Source organism: Agelaius phoeniceus, chromosome 4 (genome assembly GCF_051311805.1).
Source record: "Agelaius phoeniceus isolate bAgePho1 chromosome 4, bAgePho1.hap1, whole genome shotgun sequence".
NCBI classification, from domain to species: domain Eukaryota; kingdom Metazoa; phylum Chordata; class Aves; order Passeriformes; family Icteridae; genus Agelaius; species Agelaius phoeniceus.
In genome coordinates, this window is record NC_135268.1 from 3,267,537 (window position 1) to 3,281,496 (window position 13,960).

Sequence of the window (13,960 nt, forward strand, 5' to 3'; positions counted from 1 at the left end):
ACACATAATATTATAGGTATGAATATGTGTATATATGGATTTAAGCACTAGGACAGGACTATGTCTTCTGAAGAGAAGCCATCATTCTCCAACACAGAATAGATGTAAAATGAGTTTTTAAGCTGTGTGACCTTTCTTTTCAACCACAGTCTTTCACTAGGTGCATACAGAAGCATATTTGTGCCATTTCCTCTTTGCTCTGAGAAGGGAGCATGTAGGAAGGGCTTAGACATGACATATAGAGAGGTTTCATAGGAGAAGCCAAATACTCTCTGAATTTTTCTCCCTGCAATGCAACCCTGCTAGTAGCCAAAGAATGAGACCCTGCATGCACACGGCTGAGCTGAAGTGAGTTCTTGCTCATTTGCCCAGCTCCCAAATGGTGATCATGTGTTTGCCACCAGGTTGTTCAGAACTGAAAAGCTGCTATCTGGTAGGTGAGGGACAACAGAGATCCCAGAATTAGAGGAATCAGTGGCTCACTCCTGCTCCTACCTTGTTGAGACGACTTATTTCACTCTCATAGTATTCCTTCCTCCTGGTCATTGAGGCATTCTTCTGCTTCAGGAGCCTGTTCTCTTCCTTCACTTCATGCAGAGCTTCACTAAGGACCTCTGTATCTTTCTGGGATGCAAAAATACAGAGAGATGATGCAGAAATGCAGATGGAAGCATTTTTCAAGAACAATTTTCCAAATAATCTTCTGTCTGACAGATGTGCTGCATTTTTGTTGTCCCAAACACAGTTGGGAAGGGAGGCAGCTGGAAGGCAGATCATTAGTACACCCTGATATGATAAAGTCTGTAGAAATTGTTTTGACCACTTACCATATGATGAGACAGAGACAACATACCAGACTAAATCCCTGCTCCCTGCAGTTGCACGAAGGCACGGGAAGGCTGGCAGGCCAAGCAGATCAAAATCACATCCACAGATACCCCAGACCAGCATTTCTCTTATGTGCTCAAAGAATAAGACCAGGGCTAAATGCTAGTGGGGGCCCAGCCATTCCCAGTGCCATACAAATTTGAAGATGAAAACAGTAAAAAAAAAAAAAATTTCAAATATTTTCCACAGCTGCTTTATGTGAATAAAAAAGTGAGATCCAACAATCACAGGCACAGCACACCACAGGAATGGGGTTTTTTTCTGTGCAAAAGGCTCATCTCTGTGCAGCCAGTCACAGTTTGGGCTCATCAGAAATTCATCACTGTGTGCTAATTGAGCCAGTGAAAAACACCCCTGAGTAACTTGCTTACACATGAGGAAGCTTGACTCTACTGTGTTCTAAGTTAGATGGGACATTTCATTTTCTCCAAAAACCAGGCAAGATTGGCAGGGTATCTCTGCAATAAGTACAGGAACTCATCCAGCAGCTAGCTCAAGCTGACAAGCACTTACTGGCTGAATGTGAAACTTTCAAGAAATTGCAGATTTAAGACCAAAGTTCAATACTGGTTAACCTGTCCCCCCAAAAAAAATTGGACTATATTGTCATTTAGTTCATTATTCATGTATGCAGTAAAGAAATCTCAGAGAGTGTACTACTGGTCCTTATTTTTTATGAAATGGTAGTTCTTTTTCATTAAAAGTCAGGCAGTAACATGAAAAAAAATATGGACTATCTCACTCTGAATCAACACTCAGAGCAAATACAGGCAGTGATTCAGCAAGTACATAACATAGTTTGTCTTAAAACATGTAAATTGCTCTGTGGATTTGGAATCAATTATGTGCTTAGCTGGGACGACTCATTGATAAGCAAGTAAGATGGATGTTCTGCTTTTGCAGACAGAAGCTAAGGAGGCTGCATTTCTTTTCCTGCAGCAGCTAACTCACATCTCATCTGAGCCTGGAAGTGATGCAACTGCTGCTTGTTTCAGGTTACCATGTGAATAGAGAAGGCCAACTTCAGCCATCATCACCATCCAGCACCTCTCACCAGAGGTCATGAAGTACATGACACCATGAAGCAGAATGAGAACAGGAAGCACCACTCTGTGGGGTTTCTAAAATGGAGCACCAAGTTTTATGTAGGTGCTCATCATTCAGGCTGGTGGTTTTACTGAGGTGGGAATCCAGCTCAGGGATCTAAACTGAGATGCAAAAGCCCACAAGGAGTCCTGAGAGAGCAGCCCAAGCATGCTGAGGGTGAGGTGAACACCATTCTGGAGCAGCTGATCAGCCCAGACACTTCCAGCCCTGATTACTGACAGTATCAGAGATATTTGCAGGGAGCTCAAATAGCTGCATGTGTACGAGAGGCTGTACTGTCAATACCAAAACCTGGGGGGCTGGAGCTGTATTCACACCTTGAGTATTTCTTCCAAGTGCTTTGTGTAGCATCTGCACTGCTGTTCCTCTTCCATCTGAAATAACTGCAGCATTTTCGTTCACACAGAAATTCACCCTGAACTGAACTGTGAGGAGGGAAATCTGTGCACTAGAAATCAACCTACTCTTTACTCCCCCCCACCACACACACTAATGTTGTGCTGTCTGCCACTCATACGGAAATTACTCTTTCTCTACACACAGTTCTGTGATGAGGCAGCTCAGCAGCCTGGGGAAGGATAATGAGGAGCCACAGTCTCACCTCTGGGCTGTGCGCAACCCACGCAAGGGGAGAAAGATGAAAGGCAAGAGAGAGCTCAGCACAGAGCACACAAGGGGTGCCACAGGGCACCCTCCTACCTTTTCCTGCAGCAGCCTCTCTCTGCCCAGCACTTGCCACCTCTCCTCCTCTGGATTCTGCCAGTGCCTCTCCTGCTCCAGCTCACTCACTCTCCTCTCTGACACGTCCAGCCTTGCCTTCATCTCTGCCAGCTGGAAGGCAAGTGACACACCATGCTGGGCTCACTGGGCACTCTGAAAGGCACAGCACCTTCAGGGTGTTGAACCAGAGGCATAAAACAGTTATTTATTCCAAAATAAATGATGAACAGCCATTTGGATTGCTCTTACTCTTTGGGGGAAAAAGGAAAGGAATGATTCAGATGTCAGCAAAGCTTTCTGGAAAATATTAGAGAGAATTTTTTCCTGATAAGCACGTGAATTCATTCTATAAACTTCCTGTTCATAGCAGGAAACAGTAGATGAGAGGTGTCAGTCAATGAACCAACTTGGGTTCTGGAATACCAGATAAAATTGTAAGCACTGAACTTCACAGGGCAGCTGATGATAATGTCTGCAGCAATGACACCACACGGCCAAAAGTAAGGAATAACAGCTATGTCAATTGGATCTTGGATGGAAAAAAACAGACATGAAAATATTTCTTTAGTATTCCTTTTGAGAGTCTCTGCTTACAGAGGGCAACTTTCATGAAGAATTTATCCAGATTTCACAAGAGATGGGACGAGAACCAGCTTAAGTGGGATGATGTGGATCAGGGGCTGGGCACACCAGGCTGATTTTCAGTTAATTGTGCTCTCAGTTATGTGCAATTTTCACTACAGTGTGGAGGGCATGAAGATCTCTGCTGTCATGTGCACACTGACCCTACAATTTTAGGGACATTTTGCTTCTCTGGTTAGTTTGTTCTACTGAAGACTGAGACACATTGGCTTCACTTTTATATGAGGAAGCTTTTTCAATTTATGAGCTCAAGTAAGATATTTACCATGGCTATGGCTGGCTGGTATTTAAACACAGACTTAACTGTCAGCAGGTGGCACACATATTGCAACAGAAGTTGTCAGGTTTGTTACCTGCTTTTCATAAAGTTGTTTCATACTTCTAAACTGATGATCCCATTGCTTGTTCACCTCCAAAAGCTGTAATTACCAGGAAGGCACAGTAAATAACACTTATTTCAACATTTTCAGTAAATCAAAAACAGACTGGCATTCTAATCCTCTGTCAGTGAGTGTTCCCAACCTCCTCATCATCTGGCCAGTTCATTAATTTCAGAAGAAGCAAGTTGAAGGTTTGGCAAGCCTTGCAGCCCATCTGCCAGTGCTTTGGTATTTCGGTTAAAGCACATGAACATTCAGGAAGCAGCACTCAGGAAACATGCAAATACACAACAAGCTACAGGTGGATCATGTGCAACACTGCACAAATCCCAGGCTTCAAATCCTACATGGCCAAGGGCTTTCCTACTAGTTTTCTCCAAGTTCCATGAACATATTTCCAATTAAAAGGTCTTTGACTTCAAACAAATGAATGGAAGACTCCCACTGACTGGGATACTACTGAGTGCAAACCCTGCTTGTTGTTCCTTGGCCTTTAGCAATAGTGCTCATTAATAAAATTTGCCCTTTCTACTAAATAAACCTCTGCTCTTCCAGATCCATAGGCATGGTACAACCAGTCACCGTGTGCTTACAGGAATATTTAGGATTACCTCTCGTCTCTGTCTTTCCAGTGTGAGGATCTGTTGCTCCAGAGAATTGGATGATAAAGGCTTCGTTTTGCTCAGTAATGTGTGCCTTGACTGGAGAAAAGCAATGTTCAAAAATTAATGCTTCTGGCCTGTTCTCTTCAAGATTCTCAAGTAAAGTTCCCATCCACCCCTGACAGGTGCACATAAAGAAACTGATACAAACATTTTCTTACACCAAATTTGTATCTAAATACCTTCACACCTGCTGGCAGCTGATTCTGGAGCATACATCTGCTTTAAACCCACTCAGGCTGTGTTTTAATTGAAGCATTATGCAAATAGCCACCGAAATAACTGAAATGGTATCTATTTGTACCATCTGAGACACAGAACACAGAAGAGGATTTTAATTATCTTGCAGATGGCAATACAAACAAGTAGTACAAGCCACAGAAGTTGAGCATGACTTGGAGAGGGTGTAAGTAATTCCCCTCATTTACAAGAACTTAGAGCAATTAGTAGGATTGCCCTGGTAAGTGCTTGCAAGCAACACAGAAAACAAATGGGCCATTTGGAGAAACTTAGAACATCAGTCTGCAATTGTTCCATTTTTTAAAGTGTGGAGTTTCACCCATGCAGGACAGCAGCAGCTAGACCCTCATTTTTATAATAGCAGTGTTCTATATCATAATTTCCAAGAAGTTTCTGTGGATTATCATGAAAACAAACATGTGATCTATTAGCAAGAGACAGAGAGCTGTACTGGAAAAAAAGAGACAACCTCATAAAAACAGAACATGCTTTGGTCAGATACATGCTCAGGGATTTTTGTTTCCCTCCCTAAATTCTCAACCACTGTATGAAAAACAAGAATAATGGTGTGAGCACTTCTGAGGTCTGGAATAAATTTTCTGTAGATACAGAATTTAATGCTGAATACCAATGAAGATCAAAGGACAGTTTTGCTGTGTCTTTTCAAAGGCAAAAATCCCAACCACATATTTGCCCCATGGACAGTCCTGCTGAACTCTCATGTGGAGCCCTGACTTCCAAGCCAGAAAACACTTAATCCCTCTTCTTGTAGCTCACTGACATGTTTAATTTAGAGTATCTGAAGAAATACCTGGCAGCTAATGGAGTTATTCCCATGCTGAATTGCTTTCAGCATCTGGGCCTTAGGCATATATTGACAAGCATGCTTAAAATAGTAATAAAGTGAATAGGACAACTCACAAATCTAACAACTACACATGCACTAGGCACTAACTAGCCCAAATACTGCTCACAGAAGTTATGGGGTCACTCAAATGAACCACTTTGCACCCTTTGTGCAACTTCTGGAGGGCAAAAAACCCCATTAGGAAAGGGCTTCTTTCGAAGAATGCTATCTGCAAAAATAATTCTAACATTTCCATCCACTCTTACACAGTTTAAATAACTCAGAAAAACCTAGTAGAGCACGAATATCAGCCCATAATTGTCAATGTACAAAGTGACCTGCACCAGCTCCTGTTCATCAGAAAACACTTCAGAGAACAGCCAACACAGCCACTTACCTGCAATGTTTCTGCTGGAACTTCCATGTCACTCCCACCTGCCCAGGTGCATCCAAGCTGGCCTGGAGTGCTTCCTTCACTGTGGCTCTTTGGAGGAAGAAGAACAATGAAACAGATTTTATGTTGGCTAAAAGAGCAAGAGAATTTCTTTCAGACCCAGAAGATCCAAGAGTGCTGCCCGTGGGAGCAGCCACGGTCCAGAAAGTAATGGTGGAATTCTGATTTTAACCTTTTCCTCCTTCCTGGCTGGGGCTTCCCAGAATGGATGAAGCACAATGCCTATGACTAATGTGCCAGGCAAGGCAGCTCTCAGCTTTGTGTGCATGGAAATCACAACTGCCTGGCCAGTTCCCCCCAGAGAGGAAGTTGCATCTAAGGGAAGGAAGGGTATTTGCTTTTTCAGTAAATAGGAGGACAGGCTTTTCTATCCCTGCTTCCAGTTATAAAAAAGGACTTGAGTAATTACAACAATTATTGACACTAAGAGTGAACTATCAGAACAGAAAAAGGAGTGAGTCACGCTTCTAAAGGAGCAATAGCAAAGTCTGTTAACAGCTAACAAGGAAAAGCATCCCCATACAAAAACCCCAAGATGTTCAGGGGAAAACCAACACTGGAAAATTGGTTTGTTTCCCCAAAGAAAAGCTGCACACAGATGAAGAATGACAGATGTTTTATTTGCACTTCTGCCACTTGCCTTACCTGAGCACAGATCCAGCTCCAAGACACTCAGGACTTGGGTACTCAAAAGTAGCCAATACCCCAAACCTGTGCCTCAGGTTCCCATTTGGAGCAAGATGTTAGCCTTAACAAGTTAAACTCACAGAAAAGATTAACAAAGAAAAGGCTTCCACAGACTTCCTATACAAAGACAGAATGAAACAGAAAAGAGCACAATGCTCTCATCTTCAGTCTTGGAATTCTGAATAATAATGGATTTCAGAGGGAAGCATAAATGAAAAATTCTGCTCCCTATTGTGTAAACATGTCTGGGTCTATGGCCTCTGCAGTGGCAGCAGAGGTTGCTTATTTCCTTTTGAAGGAGTGAAATGAAAGTTAGCCTGTGAAATTTGACATAAAATAATAGAAACCCCTCTTTCCATTTCCAAAAACAATTTTAGAGAAAGTAAAGCAATCCTGTGAAATGCTAAAATTTTGCAGCCACATTCCAGATCTCTGGTTCACAATGTGTGACTAAGCAACTCCTCTTTTGCAAGATACAAACCCCAATTTGGAAGAAAGCTACTATTTCCTAATTCATTTGTATATGAAATATGTCCTGCTACCCTGAGGTTCTTTCCATTTTCCCCCTGGTTTATGGAGCAGCTGGAAAACTTGTGGTGTATCAAGAGAGAAATTCAAAAACAAAGGTTATTTTAATGAAAAAATTGGAAGAATTTCATCTGTACCTATATCAAAACTAGACATAGAGCATATCAGGTACAGCACTGAAGACTATTAACTGGTGCAGAACAGCACCAACACTGGGCACCTGCTTAATAAAAATACAATCACAAACTTTCCACACTGCACATCTGCTCTTGAGGGCGATGATGCTGTCCCTTCCCCGAGCTCCCACTCTCACCAGTCTCATCCCCATTCCAGCAGCAAGTTCACTTTTGGAGAAAGCTCAGGTTGAACAGATGCATTTTATGGTCTGGCCTGCAAGGTGAAGCAGCCCCAGTTTCTGGTTTCCTCACGAGAGCACGCTGGGATGTGGTGAGTGAGGCGCTGAGCATCCCCACAGTGGGGACAGAGGAGCAAACCCCAGGCTCAGCCCCACTCATGAATCACAGTTCCCACTTGAAAGATATTAATGCTCAAATTACTTTGAAGAGAGGATGAGGCTGAGACCTTGGTTGATTCTGTAATTTAGGTCACAACAGTTTCCTGGAGAGCTGAGTAGTTTCCTGGAAAGCTACCTGGACATTAGAACACCAAGTTCTCTGTTAGTGATTTCTTCATGACTGCAATAATGATCACTTAAAGTGAATGATTTTACATTAAATTGGACAGAATAGAACTAAGACTGAAGTAGTTTTCAGTGCCTGTCTCATCCAGCTTAGCATTCATAGGGATAACTGGTCGCCATGTAAAAACAGATTGGAGAGAGAAGAGTATGTCTGAGATCTGAATGAAGAAAGCTATGAACAGAAGAGATGTGAGATATGAATAGAAGAAAGGCCAATGAGTAGGGAACAAAAAGTCAAGCTCTTCAGAGGTGGTGGTATTATTCCAGCAAAAACTGGGAGGCTGAAGCAAAATCATTGCCTCTGTGAAAACACTTAATAACACCAAAAAGAAAGAAAAGATGACAAAATTCATTTTCATTGATATTGCAGGGATAAAGACACAAAATTTCTTTATGCTTACTACTATCAAGAAAAACTTAGTTGTACAACAGCTCTGCAGAAACCTGAGATATGCAGAAATCCTTGAAAGAAGGACATGTTGAGACCTATCAGGTTTCAGAATTCAAAAAGCCCCACAAATCTTTTAAGTCACTTATACTTGGTTTAAAGCTACTGAACAAAATAGTCAGTTTTAAATTGCTTGGAAAATTCCAGTTGACAATCAGACTGTAAATGCAGTCACAAATCTAAAAATCTGTCAGGTATGGAAAAAGCTGCTCAGGAAGTAAATGGGAGAATTTGCTGCCCCTCACACTTCCTAAGTTAACTGCCAAGTGGCATCTTAAAACAACTTAGAAGCCTCTTATTAATTTCTATTTTATTTCCATGATAATCTGTAATTTCTATTAGTAGCAGCTTTGAGATTGTTGTTTTGTTTTCTTTTCACATCCTGTTGAAAAATTAAAAATATTTTAGTTTGTATAGGATGGGGATGCTCCTATCATAATAAGATGACCTGAGCTTCCTGAGCATCAAGGCCTTTTAGGCATCTTTGGGAAGTTTGCAGTGGGAGAAAGATCAGAGCCTTGGAGCTGTGGCCAGCACCGAACCCTCTCACAAGCCTCAGCACCACAAGATGATAAAAGTTCTCATTTTCAGAGTGCTGGATCTTAATTCTGGGAACAGCTTGTGTCACAGTATTACAAAATATCACTCAAATTGACATAATGAAAACCATTTCTCACTTCTGAAAATTCTGTCTGTTCAGTAACTGCAGTGAAACCAAGACTCACTAAAAGGCCTGATGCAATCAAATGTGAGGCTTTCCTTGATGATGATAAAATCATACAAAATGACAAAGTATTTTTTTTTTTTTGCTGGCTGGTCATGCATCTGCTGTGAGGTTTGTTGGGGATTTTCTTTTATTGTAATTTTTTTAAAATTTATTGTTCAGATGCAGACTTGTAGAAGCTAGATTAACTCTGAGATGACTTGGGTTAAAATTTGGGGCTTCTGGGGAGCCTTCACTTTGCTCATGTTTCAGCTGAGCTTTGTTTATGGCTTTATTGCTGAAGGTGTTATGCCAGCAGTGTTTACCACAATATCCATTTTCCCATTCTGAGGCATGTGGCAAAATGGTAAAAAAAGAGAGATTTCAGCTCAAGAATAAAATTGGCTCTTGAACCAGAAGAAGAATCTGCCTCTTCCTGCCCCAACCTGGCCCCTGTGGCTCACCAAAGAGGTGTGCTAAAAAGGGATTTTCCCTTCAGTAAGTCTGTCAGCCTCAGCCTTTTGTGCTGCTCAGTTACATGTTCCCTCTGACAGAAAAATAGGTGCAGATGCAAATTTGTGTCTTAATATGTGGGAACCAGATAAAATTAGAGCAAGACATTGTTTCAGAGTAAATCAAAATATTTGAGCACATGCTCCTGCTTCAGGATTTCCTTTATCTACTAACCATAAGGGCAAGGCCTCCCAAGTACCCAAGCATTTGCAAACTCAGGCCTGCTGATGAAAATCCAAGTTCCATGTGAAAAGAATTGGATGACAATTTGTAAATCTAAAAAATGCAAATCTATTCCCTTTCCTGGAATGGAGAAGGCATCATCAGAACAAGCTGCAACGGAAGGAATCAGACTGAAGAATGTGCTGAGAAGTTCATAAAGTCTTATGGAAAAAAAAATCCTGGCAAAAAGGGGAATTTGTTTACAGACACTTATGGATTTGTCTTGAAAGTGATTTAAGGTTGGATGGAAATGCCATTCTGCAGAGTGCAATTTGTACTCCTCACTCCAGAAAAAAGTTACAGAATGAAAATGACCTGCTGTCTCTGACACAACTTCCTGATGAATGACTGACACTTATGGAAGGGTACCCTTTTGTTTCATTATTAACTTTTTCTCAACTCTTGAACATTTCAATTGCCCCTCATTTTAAGTCCTAATCAGCCAAATTTCCCAAACCGCTATTTTCTGATGAGGGGTTTTTTTCAGTATTATTTCATAATCTTCACAAATTCTACTAGGTGCTAAAAATTTGCCCTCCTTTCCCAAACCACAACCCAAGACAGGTACTCCTAGCACCTTACACTGAGGTTGTTGAAGCTCAACAGGACTGTCAAGCTGTCACTCACTTGAAGCCCAGCTCAATAACCAGCCAAGTGAAAAGCTGCTTGACTTAAAAATATAAATAAAAACCAGCCAGCATGTATCTAGTGCAGAAATATCATGAAGCATCCCTCTTTAAGCTCTGAAAACCACACACACACATTTTAAAGGTAAGAAGTGCCATAAATGCAAAGAGCATAAAAGCACCACAGATTAAATACTGCCTCGGTCTTCTGTGTGAAGCACTGCAGCACCCCTCAGAAAGGGTCCAGGTGAGCACATCCTTTCTCTTTGCTCCTCACACTGCCCATATCCCCCAAATCCTTCTGCTGGAGAGAGGCTAACCTGCGGATTTCCATGGATCATTTGTGGCTTGTAATTTCACAGTTTAGTTCTGCACTGACTTGTGCTTCACCACTCTCGTTTCTCCCCCGCCTCCGGGAATCCCCATCCCTCCCTGTGGCTTCCCTCTCCCCCACTGGTTTCTAATCCCACCGTTCTGACCCTGCGGTGTCTCCTTAGGCTGGGCTCAGCTCCGTGCCCCGAGGTCATGAGTCATTCTGGAGATGGCGGTTTGCATGTGAAAGGAGCTGTGTGTAATTTCGGATTTCGTAGAAGAGAGTCATCTCCCTTTTACCTCCTCACCAGTTTCCTGCACCGTGCCCCGGCGTGCAGCCTTCAGAGTTTTCCTTTCCGCATCCCGTGCTGGAGTGGCACAGGTAAGAGCGCCACCCCTTGCAGGTGGATCATTCACGGTTTAATCACTGCTCTCCTCTGCACGCCTCCCTCCTCCTGTTCCTAGCTTGTGGAAAACGGGGAAATTCCTTCTATTCTCGCTATTTCAGGGGAGAGCAGTGAAACTGAGAGGGAAACCCAGAACAAGTTTCTGTCAGGCTTGTTAAGCACGGCTTCAATGCAAGCGAAGACAATTGCCTTAGCAGGTGGCTTACGATTTTCTGTTTGCAATACCACAGAAGTGTGGGTTTGAATCATCATCATTTTCCTTCTCCTCTCTTCCTATTCATCTGAAAGCCTTTCTGACACTTGCACAGGTTTTTGTGTCCCACACCTCTGCTCATTCCCAGCTAAATCAGAACTTGCAAATGCATCAAAAATGACAGTGTTTTGGGGGTTACACAGTTCCAAGGATCTGTGTTATTCAAAAGGCACATCTGGTTATAGGGTTTGACACTTAGGATAATAACCAGTGGGTTTAGCTGACCTTTTAAAGCACCTTCTCAGTCACTCTTCCTCATGCTAGAAAGTAGCTATATCAGGGAAAAAAAATGTGTAGACAAGTTCATTGCATCATTTCAGAAATCCTAAAGTTTCATGCATAGTCAAGTCCCACAGAGAACACCCCCTGAACGTTCTTTCCTGGCAGATAAACATTGCAAAAGCACACTGTGATTACCTTAAGGGAACATGAAGTTCTCTGAGGGCTCAGCCTCTCTTGGGCAAGAGGTTTGGGGTCCTCAGATGACTCCAAAGTGTTGCTCTTCCGTATCAGGTTCCTTATTTCAACATCCAGCTCTTTACTCTCACACCTGCTTAGGAAGAAAAAGCAAGGTTAAAATTTACACAAGAATTTGAGACTTTCTTCTGAATGCGAGAATGGAGCTGGTCCTGCACCAGGCTCCAGCTTCCTTCCTTCCTGGTAACACAAGCAGGGAGCACCAGGGCAGTGACACACAATCTTCATGTGCCTTGTGGCAGAAATTGATTTAAAGTACGTACACAAGAAGCCTTTATGATTTTACCACTTTTCACCTGCAAAATCCAAATGGACCCTTTTGGGGATTATATTAAGACTGCCACATGCCCTAAACCTCAGTCAGAGTTTCAAGAGTTTTAAATTCAGCTTCAGCAAAAATGCTATCAGAATAGTTGCATAGGTTTAGAACTGCAAAAATGGGTGCTCAAAGTCTTTTGAGTTCAAAAATCTCAAAGTTCACAAAGTCTTTTAATGGCACACTTTGTTTTCTCTAACACTTTGTAGCAGACACCTGACATGCATTTTCAAATTTTTTTTCCCTTAAAAATTCCTTTTAAAAACATTCACATCTTGTAAAAAAAATTGATCTGTTGAGAACACTTAATTTTTTTTTTTTTTGTGGGAAAATTCTTTTCTTTCAGTCTCACTGCTAAGGACATACAGGACTTAGGTGCACAAAAGGGCTTGTTCCAAATTCACAGAACAAACTTGCAACCAGGGCTGATTCGCTTGATACACTGTCATGGTGGAATGTGACTTCCAGATAATTAACTGAGATACAATTAGCACAAGCCCCTAAATCTCCTAGATCAACCCAAGTTATCAAGCAAGATTCATCTCTTTTGCAAGCTTAGACTTCATTGCCTAATCAACTTAAACCAATTTTAAATATAATTAATGCATGACCAGAAAGCAAACTGCAAGGCTCAAAAAAAAAAAAAAATCACCAACCTGTTATAGCAAGATTACTTCTTGATTTCAACAGAAAATACACCATTTTTTTATTTGAATCACCAGAAAAACTGAAAGCTGTAGGAGTTTGTCAATTATACTTCCTGAAGTTTAGACAGGCAATCCTCAGGGAGTGAACCGCAAGTTCTGAGGAAACTCTTCAAGCGAAATTGATAAAATTGCCAAATTGCCCAATAAACAAACCCATTTATCTTAATCAACGAGTAAATAAGTGTGATGAATTTCATGCTGATTGATAGCATAGAATGATTCATTTAATGCTCCATATTTAAAACACAGGCACTGTAGCAGAAATGTTACAGTCACTTCACTAAGCACTAATGTTACTTCACTAAGCATGGATACAAAATCATTTCCAAGAGGAAATAAAATACCGAGAGTAGCAAATAAGGGCTAGTAAAAGTCTAGAGCTGGGTTGTTTGGGTTTTGGTTTTTTTGACTTGCTGCTGGTACTTAGATAAGCTGTACTTTCATAGCCATGAGAACTAAAAGCAAGACCTTGCCAAGGCACATTTTCATGAGCTCCACGGTGGTGCAGGAGGCTTTAGCTGCTCTGAGGGCTGCTGGAGGGTTCCAAAGGCTCAGCCGTGCGTGGGTGGCAGGTGAGCCCCAGCAGCAGCATGGAGAAAACTGCGGGAGGAAACAACGAACCTCAAGGCAGACATCCAGCCCTCCTCTGACTGGCTAAATGTTGCAAAATCCTGGATAAGCCAGGGCAAGGGGCACTTTTTCTAAGCCATTCTGAAGTTCCCACACCTCAGGCAGCAGGCAGAGCAGGCACTCTGCTCTCTCAAGTGCACTTCCCTGGAGAACAGCACCTTCAACCCAGTGGGATTCCAGCTCCTGATGCTGTCTGAGGCAGCTTTGTGCAGCAGAGGTGCACATGCCCTGGGCAGAGCCCTCGCTGCTTCCGAGGCTGCTCACAAGAACTGAAAAGCCACAGCACGGAAGCAGCCGCTCACTGCTGCAATTCACCACCCCCAGCCGCCAGCACAGCCTATTCCCTCAGCTCGGGCAGAGTAGCCAGGGATTCCAAACTCTTTTAAGCCAAATGAATCAGCAAAGCATAAGGAAAAAAGATACTCAAAATAAAGGAGCAATGCCTGGGTGCAGGCCTGGGGACAGGAAAAGATGAGCAGCAATCTGGCAGG

General features: G+C 42.3%; 1 protein-coding gene across 2 annotated transcripts in view; it reads right to left on the reverse strand.

The window, feature by feature from the left end:
• The window catches only part of TNIP3 (TNFAIP3 interacting protein 3), a 54,958-nt gene that overhangs the window by 14,279 nt on the left and 26,719 nt on the right, over window positions 1-13,960 (reverse strand). For both annotated transcript variants that reach the window (XM_077176735.1, XM_077176736.1), the window contains 6 exons: window positions 11,757-11,889; window positions 5,884-5,970; window positions 4,349-4,438; window positions 3,711-3,776; window positions 2,695-2,826; window positions 496-624 (listed from right to left, as the gene is read on the reverse strand). In XM_077176735.1, the coding sequence (XP_077032850.1) occupies window positions 496-624; window positions 2,695-2,826; window positions 3,711-3,776; window positions 4,349-4,438; window positions 5,884-5,970; window positions 11,757-11,889 (637 nt within the window). The remainder of the gene's footprint in view (window positions 1-495; window positions 625-2,694; window positions 2,827-3,710; window positions 3,777-4,348; window positions 4,439-5,883; window positions 5,971-11,756; window positions 11,890-13,960) is intronic.